A 10,321-nucleotide genomic window follows, 5' to 3' on the forward strand; every position below is an offset into this window, starting at 1 on the left:
TACAAAATGTTGTCAAGTTTCATAACTATCATACAAACCAATTACATTACAAATAAAGTATTTTGAGCTTTTGTAGCCTCGGCTGGTCCTGGTTCGGATGAGTTTCCAAGAAAAGTAGGCTAAGTTTTTCCAGATAATCTTGCAGTTGAGCAAATCTTGCAATCACAGGTTAAAGTTCTGGTCAGTGATTTTAGACTGATTGAGTTAAAGTTGTGAAGTTCTGGCAAAGTGACCTTCTGACCTTCATCACATCTTGTAAGTGATGATCGACAGGCCTCACATACACTAAGAGGGACTCTTGGGTCTTAAAAATTAATCTGTTTCTGTAAAATAACCTGTGATCTGTGTTTCATATCGTCAGTCAGTGCTCTAGAAGCCTTTTTGAAACAAAGAAAGCAGATATATTTTCAGTTTTCTTCATGAGTCTTTGCCCTATTAGGCATTTTGACATGAAAAACTATGTTTTTAGTTTTAAATAAACACTAACTTAAAAATAACAAATGTAAATAAACATATACATATCTTTTCCCAAAATTTTACGCGACTTTAAGGCTTGTGTTGCACTACAAAACTCCGAAGGTTTTGTTTGCTTAACTCTGGAAAAAAATTTAAAAAGATTTTTCGTTTTTTTTGTTGACAGTGAGTTTAATTGCATTGTTTTTAATGTATGTAGAGTTACTTTGAAAATAATTTAATACAAACATTATTTTTAATACAACTGATTATATTTTCTTTGAAACTTTTCATTTATACCATATACTTTAAATGCAATTTACTCTCAGACGCCAATCAGTGATTTTGAGTTTAACTTTTTTTGATCCTCTAGGTACACACTATAATCCCTCAAGGGGGTTTCTCTGGGTCAGAAGGTTTGGGTGGGAAGCCATTTTTGGAACACTGAGGACTTTAAATTAAGATCCTGTTCCGTTAATGAGCAGGACCTTATTGAGCCAGGGCTGGCGAGCCAGCTCCGGATAAATACGTGTGATCCAGTTAAGTGCCGTAGCTGGCGTACCAGAACTGGCTAGCCATTATCGGGTCATAAGCGTATCTTAAGTGGCACGCCAGCTAAGTACGCCAATTGGCGTACCGCCAATTCATTATTGTGTTAACACCATAATGAATTTGACAAAATTACTTTTTATTGATGCGAATAAAATAGAGAGCGAAATATATAAATATTTCTTATAAAGCTTTTGTAAGTTAAATAATCTTATAAAGCTGTTGTAAGTTCATAATTTTTATTTAAGCACACGACGTAAGTTTATAAAACCAACTATATGTATATATATATATATTATATATATATATATATATATATATATATATATATATATATATATATATATATATAACCAACTATAGTTGGTTATAGCAATGAGCTACTGGACTAAAAGAAGAAAGATTCGGAGAGAAGTAAAAAATATTTTGACTGAATATGAATGAATGAATTTGAAAAAATATTTTGACTGAAATAAAACAAGGTGAAATCGTTATCGATGGAGCCTGTAATTATGATTACATACGCGAAACTGGGTTTTATTTTCCTCAAGCTACTGACACTTTGCCCAAGACAGTCATTCAAACAAATTGCAAAGAATATGCTATAAACAACTCAGATAATGAAGCTTCCAACTCTACTGCTCTGGATGATAACCCCAATATTTCTTATCTAATCGATAATGAAAATAGCGAGTTTGAAGTTTTATCCGATAGTGATTCAGATTTAAGTGACAAGCATAATGCAATAGATGAACTGGAGGGTGATTTAGCTTTTTGGTCTTCTCAACATAACATCACACAACGAGCATTTAGTGATTTAATTTGCACTGTGTGCAAGTTTGTTCCTGGTTTGTCAAAAAGTCCAAAAACAATAATGAGAACAGAAATTGCTAAGCGTGAAGTGAATGAAGGTTTCTGTTATTTTGGTATAAAGCAGGAGATACTCAATAAATTTCCAACTTTGTGTAGTGATAATGAAATGGAAGTTTCAACAATATCTTTTCAAGTCAATATAGATGGCCTTCCATTATTTAAGAGTTCTAACACACAACTTTGGCCCATTCTTGGACTAATAGAACAGTTTGAAAATAAACTTCAACGAAATAGGGAACCATTTGTTATTGGACTATACTGTGGAAATAGTAAGCCAACGGATGTTAAAATTTTTTTAGAAGATTTTGTTAAAGAAGTAAAAGAGCTTCAGCTTAATGGTCTTATCATTAACAATGTGCATTACAAAGTAGAACTTTCTGCTCTTGTGTGTGACACCCCAGCTAGAGCTTTTGTTAAATGTATAAAGGGGCATAGTGCTTATCATGGGTGTGATAAATGTGAACAGCATGGTGCTATGTTGGTCGTGTCACCTTTCCAGAAACAGGTGCAGTTCTTAGAACAGATAACTCTTTTGCCAGAATGACAGATCGTCATCATCATATTAGTGAAAGTCCACTTATAAATATTCCAATGAAAATGATATCACAAGTGCCTGCTGATTATATGCATTTAGTTTGTCTTGGGGTTATGCGAAAATTAGTATATTTATTTTTGAAAGGTCCTTTAAAGACTAGACTTGGTCCTCGTGTTGTCTGTGAGTTATCAGAAAAACACCTAAATTTAGGAAATTATATCCCATTTGAATTTGCACGTAAGCCTAGATTGTTCAAAGACTTTGAGCGTTGGAAGGCAACTGAATTTAGACAATTACTGTTGTACACTGGCATGGTCTGTTTTGAAGGTATACTACCAACTGCATTATATGATAATTTTATGTTACTGTCAGTTGGTATGAGTATCCTGTTAAGTGAATATTTGTACAATGAATATGTTGACTATGCTCACAATTTGCTATTGTTGTTTGTTAAACATGTTGGTGATATTTATGGCAGCGAAGTGATCACATACAATATGCATGGGTTGCTGCATTTATCTAGTGTTTCTAAAAGTTTTGGACCTCTAGATAATGTATCATCATTTCCTTTTGAAAATTATTTGAAAAAATTAAAAAAGCTTGTACGAAAGCCTCATTTGCCATTGCAGCAAGTAGTCAGAAGGTTATCAGAAAGACAAATAATAGATAGGAGAAAACAGTTGAGTTATAAGATGAAAGATTTTTCCTACTTTAAGAAAGAGCACAGTGGTGGACCTGTACCAAGAGAACTAAAAATAAGTACTCAGTTTAAAGAATTGTTTGCTAAACATTTTTGTATCAAAATAACTGATGGTGATAATTGCTTTAGCTTAAATGATGACAAAATAATTGTAGTGATGAATATTGTGAAAGCGATTGATGATGTGTGTATCATATATAGAGTGTTTGAAAACATTGAAAATTTATTTGTATACCCTTGCAATTCATCAGCCATAAACATTTTTAAAGTATCGTGTTTGAATGCAACATTGTTTTACTGTTCACTGTCAGAAATAAAAAGGAAATATGTTCTTTTACCTTTTAAAACTAACTATGCTGCTATACCCATGTTACATTTTTAACATTTTTTCCATATAATTTTTTTACATTTTTTTTGTATATATTGCTTACTACAATAAAGTTATTTATTAAAATGTGTACTTTGTTTTTGTTTAAGTTATTATTTTATATATATATATTCAGCCTATAAATATTTATTTTAAATTAAAAATCATATTATGTGTGTGTGTATAAATATATATATATAGATATATATATATATATATATATATATATATATATATATATATATATATATATATATATATATATATATATATATACACATATATATATATGAGATCAAAAACAAGCTATTTTAATAAAAAATCTATTCATAATTTATTAATAAATAAAATATGAGGATCAAATAATACAAGCACACAAATATATATGTTACAAAATTTTTATAGCTTTCAAAGTAAGTTATTTATTTTACTTTTCCTTATAAATAATATAACCATTGTTATTACTTTTTCACTATTGATAATAATATTATTAATAACAATATTAATTTTCACTATAAATAATATTATTCTTTAATAACATTATTTGTTAAGTAATAATAATTGTACTATAATATTATTTATAAGAAAAAAGTAAATAATTTAATTTGAAACCTATAAAGGAAGAAGTTTTTTATATATGTTATTTATGTATCCTAAACGATATTATAATTGATTTGTAATGTGGTTATTATTTTTAAGATTAATAAGAATTAAAATTTAAACTTTAAATAAATTTAACACATTTAAAATAAGATAAGTTTAAACTATTTAACTGAGTTGATTACAAAAGGCTTGAAGTTTATTTTGTGTTGGGTTTATTGTTCTGAATTGTAGATGGATAAAAATTGTTTTGCAATTGTTGCATTTGTTGACGAAAATGATGATGTTGCAATTGTACCAGGTGCATGGCTGATCGGTAAGGATATGTGTTATTGGCCTCCTTATACAAGCCAGCAAAGAAACAATAAAGCTGCCAAGGAGGAAGAAATGCCAACTGATAATTGGAGAAAGCATTCAGTCAGAATTTTAGGGACAAAAGGTAATTCACTCATATTTTAATTTAAAAAACAATTAAATGCTCTCTTTTTTTATGATAGGATGTAAAGTTATTGTTTTAGGTTTTCTCTAAAAATGTATAATAAAATGGTATTCTACTTCTTAAATGATGTCTAGCTATGTTTATAGTTTATCATTTATCTAATTAATTGTACTTCCATTAAAGTTGTGCCACAAATTTAAATCCAGTTACTTTAATACAATGGTTTTAAGCTGTGTTATTAATTTTTCTACAATTTTCAGAATCTTATGGGAAGGCTCAATTTTGCCTTTCTAAAGCTACTGTCACATCAGATCTGCAGAGTGACGCCGAAAGTCAAAGATTGCGCCCCAAACGGTAAGCTACTATAATTTATATGTAAATTTGATACACACCATATTTTTAAAGTGAAATGTATTGCTTTACTTGTTGCATAATATAGTGGCGATTGCTTGGTGTTGTAGCAGTAAATTAGTTAAATGATATTGTGCAAGTTGGTTCATAATCCAATAAATATAAAAATTTATCCATACATTAATTTGCTAGTTAAATAAATTTACTTGTTTGTAGCAAGCTATCAGGTTGATAAAACTTAGCCAGGGCCAGGTTTATGACCGGGGCTGCATAAATATTGATGCATCCTTGTAATATCTTCTTCTTTTTTTTATTAAAATTCACATTATATATGTATTTATTCCACCTTTATTTTATGTATATATATTTTTTTATTTGGCTTTAAGTAAAACAAATGTTTTACTAAATTTATATTATTATTTGTTGACTATGTATAAACTTATTTACTCAGTCAATGTTTAACCTTGAAATTGTTTTCACTGCTGTGTTATAATATCTTAAGGTCTTATATGGCATTTCATAATGTATACTTTAGGGTATTTATTAGATACAATAAGATGGATTTCTTTAAATCATTTTTAAACATATGACTTATCTGTTTAGAATACAAAAGTATCCTGCTGAAAATTATGATAGTGACTCTGAAGATTATTATGAACAACCACAATTTAAAAAATCTTATCTGCTACCACCTACTCCTATAGTCAATAAAGAATGGAACATGATTGAAAAAAGTGATCGAACAGCAAAAAAAAAAAATTATCTCCTTCTCGTGCACCAACACCTCCTCCATTTCCTGATGCCAATCAAACATTAATAAAAGCAGTTGTTTCAAAAGAAGAATTATTAACTAGCCAGATTCAAAATAATTCCTCAAATGACAGTAATAATAATGTTAATAGAGAACAGCTTGAGTCTGAGCTTGTTCACAATGCTGAAACTGTTTCATTAGTTTCATCAACTACTGCCTTTTCATCAATGAATGCCACTTTGAACAAGATTATTCTTCTTCAGGTGGAACTTAAAGCTGCTGTGAATAATCTACAGAAGCAAGTGAACAACAACACTGCCATGTTACAGACTCTTACACAAGGTGGTAAAGATGATGATGATGATATATTTGATTCTCTTGATTTACCGGTTTGCGACATCGAACAATTGCAGCAACTTGAGGATGCACTAAAGCAGGATAAAATTGTTTTTATTAAGCTTGTAAGCTTTAGAATTGTTTCAAACATGATTTTAATAATTATTTTTCCAAATTTAATAGTTTAAGTTTTTTTAATTTATATATAGTTAAAATTAAAGATTAATTTTCAAGCGGACCATTGACTTATGTCTTAACCTAACAACATAATTCAAATAATCATTTTAAAGCGATGATTTTTGTAAGAGGCTATTGATTTGTGTATATATTAGTGATTCTGAAACGGTAAAAATGCTACTTACAATTTTTTCAAATTGTAAAACCTAAGGACATAATCTTTGTCAATAAAGAGCCATACGATTAAGTTGTCTAAAAAATGCTTCTGAAAGTTTGAGAACTAATTGTAATGGTTATTAATATATGTAATTACATGAAAATTATCTTTTTCCAACTGGTAATTGGTTAGGTATAGAACGTTACTTTTTTTTTTAAAGGATTTATTGAAAGAGCTAATCAAATATTTCTAAAGTCAAAACAATCTTAATCACATCTGTAATTAGTTTGTAGTATATTGCAAATGATTTTATAAGTTAATAAAAAAAAAAAAAACAGATTTGTTTTATTAAGAGTAACAGTTTTTTTTAGGTAAAGGGAGTAGCAGCAAAAGGCGGGCAAAATCTCAAGGAAGCCACAAAGCGAATGATATCATCCGTAATAAATAATGAAGTGGCAAAAAAATTGAACTGGACGGGACAAGGTGAACTTAATAAAAAGTCTTTCCGAGCTCTTAAATTTTGCCAAGTTATTGAAAGTAAGTTATTGTAAGTTATTAAACATAAATATTTAAAAGTAATTGTATGCAATTGTTTTCTTTAATTAATTGTCATTTATTTAATTCTAATCATTGTCATATACTAAAATCTTTAAATATGTTTGACGTTATTAAGAATATTTTGTGAATATCTTAAAGATTAATTAGCTTCCTTGACTATTTATGGATGTGTTATGTATATTTTAAAAATGAAAAATTGTCTTGTTATATATAATATATGTAACATTTATCAATTGAAATGGTAAATTTATATTAGGAAATCGTACATCCCTTCATTACTGCATGATTAGTTTTACTTGCATGAACTTTTTTAGAGTTTTCATTAAATCAGAATGAATATATAATAATAGCCTTTTTCTGTTGTATTTATACTACATTATTACTACATATCTGTTGTTTTTTTAAGTTGTAATTCGACCAAATAGTTGCTATTTGTTCGAAGTTTACTTACAAAAATTATGAAATAAAAATTTAAGCATGCAGAGTGTAAAATACAGCGTGTATAATACATTTTACGTATAGTATAACAAAACTATTAGTACGTACGTAAACAAAGGCTATATTATTTGTAAAATTTTTTGTAAAAACACTTTGTATATGACTGTTTCATGTTTGTAGAAGCAATACGAAGAAATTTGCCGACAAAAGATGCTACAGACAGCGAAATTCAAAAGGCAATTGTGGCTTTCTTGTCTGGAGCTCTCGACAGAAATGGAGGCAGAAAGGAAAGAGCCGAAAGAAAGTCCATTCTGAAAGCCAGTTCAACAGAAAGTCGCGGTAATTTGAACCATACCGTCCAATCATTAACATCGAAACCTTTACCGCGATTATCATTACCACGATTTGAACGCTCTAATTCTAACGAATCTGACAAAGATTAATGTGCTTAGGGTGTCTTACATTATCTGTTTTATATGTTTTGTATGTTAATTGTATATTTGGCATTATTTTAAGCTTTACAAGTTTTTCTATTATTAATGATATATGAGCATGTAATTTTTTTTTTTTTTTTTTTGGAATTTCTTTAACTTTTAAAATAATATACCTAAAAAGTACATAATTAGGAAAACATTCATAAATTGTTGAATTATTTATTAACCACTTTTAACTATTTCTTGTTGTTAACTTACCACCTTGTTAAAAAAATTTAAAAATAGATATTGTAAATATAAATATAATAAATAGGTAATACTTTTATATAATTTATTTATAGTTATATATATTATACATACCTAAGTATAATTTAAATAATTAAGTATATGTGTAATAAACGCATAATGTGGGCCTTTAATGGACCCACGTTGCAACATGCGCTGGTTGCCAGCCTTGGCAATGAATTGAACCAGCACTGGCTTACGGATACCGGGCCATTGCAAAACCAATGGGCAACCCGGCGCTGGCACAGCACTGGCGTGCCAGGCCTGGTACAGCGTGGCAGCCAAGCCTGGTACGCTATTAGACCAAATAGTGTCTGCTTATTGGGTAGGTACATACTATAATCCCTCAAGGGGGTTTCTCTGGGTCAGAAGGTTTGGGTGGGAAGCCATTTTTGGAACACAGAGGACTTTAAATTAAGATCCTGTTCCGTTAAGCCAAGAAGACTCCTTTATTAAGTTTATGAAGAAGTTAAATGATATGGATTATACAAACATTGGATAAAAACTTGGTTTCTGGCAAAGGCAGTATCTTTTCTTTTCTAACTCTCTTTTTGCATAATAATTCTGAAGTACCACTTCTATGATAACACTTTTCAATTTTTCCAGTAATGTTTAACAACAAACAGTCATTTCTTTCGACTCTCAATAATAATTTATTTCCTTTTTAAAATCTATTACTCCATACAAAAAAGTCACAGTAAGTTCTAACTGTTACATACATCTGATGCTGCATTTGATAGTGATATTTATGTTCTTTAAATATGTTGCCGTAAACATCAACTGGACTTTCTTTTTCCATTTACCAAGACCATTCCTAAATTTAAATGGGCATTTAATTTCTATTACTCCAGCGCCATGGCATTTATAATCAACATAGCCATCAAGACTTGTTTCTAAAAAAGGATTTTCAATAATAATGTACAATAAAGCACCAGTCAAAAGATAATCTTTGTGATTTGCTGCTAACAAAGTGTTATAGCACTTCGTGGCGTGTTTCTTGTTTCTTTTACCATAGTTTAAGGCAGGTAAGTTTAAAATTTGTTAAATACTGCATTATTTCATAAATAAAATTTAATGATGGGTTTTCAACATCTGTCAAAATGCTTGTTTCGATATTGAAGCTGTAATATGACCTGCTCTATGTGAGTGCCAAATTGTATTATTACTTTGTGTCATGGTAACCATAGCATGTTGTTCTAATCGTTTATGATAACTAAATTTTTTATATTTACTAAAACGCTGATTTGAAATATCTTTAACTTCATCTAAAGAGTTATTAACAATTGATGGATTGTATAAATAGGTTAGGGGCTCTGGCAAATTTGTGCGGTCATCTTCATCAGCTGAATCTGTTTCACTATTGTAACTAGTGCTTGATAACCAGCTTATACATGTAAACACTGCTGCTTTTGGTAAAATCTTAGAAAGAGATTCTAAACCTATTTTATCTTTTTGTGAAATAGAAGCACCGTGGTGTTGTGAACCCTTTAAGCATGAAATTAGCAGGTGGCTCAATACATGGCACTTTAGCATTACGTTTTCGCCACTTGAGGTTTATATACTTCAATGGCACTGGTTCAGCCTTAGTTCTTGGCTTGCTCCATTTGCACAGTTTACTTGTGCATGCTATTTCCTCATTTAGTTCCAGTTGAACACAAGCTTGTAATTTATACATTACGGCAGCAAGATAACTACAGGCTGATCCAGGTCAGGCCATACAGGAATTACCAGTCAAAATCCAGCCCTTTTTATGCAGCGCAACCTAATGCTTTAGTCTTTGTTCTTGCATCTGACTTGGCAGAACCTATAAACAACCATATTTATGAAAAAAAAACGTATATAGTTACTATATAATCTCTTTATTACATCAAATTAGTTTTCAAGTAACAGTTGTCAGTGTTTTTCATTTGAAGATACTACTGGTGAATGGACTAGGTGTGTCAATAAGGTAGAGTTGTATATCATGAAGTGATATCCTTGGGGCGAAAAAACCACGTGATCATTGCGTAATAAAAAAATAAAAATATCTACCATTATGATATGGGGGCAAACAAACACGTTGATTTCAGTACAACGATACTTAAGCACTTTGAAAATGTCATATGATTATCAAGAAAAACTATCAAAAGAGGCTGCTGAACGTTACCAAAATAAGTTAGATTTAATAGGTAAGTTTTCTATACAACTAATAAAATTTATTAAAAGAAATTTTATATTAGGTTACATATTAAACACGCTAATACTGTTAGTGTGTTTACTTAAATAAGTAAACACACTAATACAGCATTAGTGGGTTAACTTAAACACATTAATAGTAA

General features: G+C 29.8%; 1 protein-coding gene across 1 annotated transcript; it reads left to right on the plus strand.

The window, feature by feature from the left end:
* Positions 1-3,809: 3,809 nt before the first annotated feature.
* LOC136084803 (uncharacterized) lies at positions 3,810-7,829 on the plus strand. Its single transcript, XM_065805793.1, has 6 exons — positions 3,810-3,890; positions 4,312-4,516; positions 4,777-4,870; positions 5,471-6,079; positions 6,660-6,825; positions 7,465-7,829. Exons 4-6 carry the CDS (start codon positions 5,846-5,848, stop codon positions 7,725-7,727), a joined length of 663 nt encoding a protein of 220 aa, XP_065661865.1. The 5' UTR covers positions 3,810-3,890; positions 4,312-4,516; positions 4,777-4,870; positions 5,471-5,845; the 3' UTR covers positions 7,728-7,829.
* Positions 7,830-10,321: the final 2,492 nt, after the last annotated feature.

This window comes from Hydra vulgaris, chromosome 09 (assembly GCF_038396675.1).
Source record: "Hydra vulgaris chromosome 09, alternate assembly HydraT2T_AEP".
NCBI lineage: Eukaryota > Metazoa > Cnidaria > Hydrozoa > Anthoathecata > Hydridae > Hydra > Hydra vulgaris.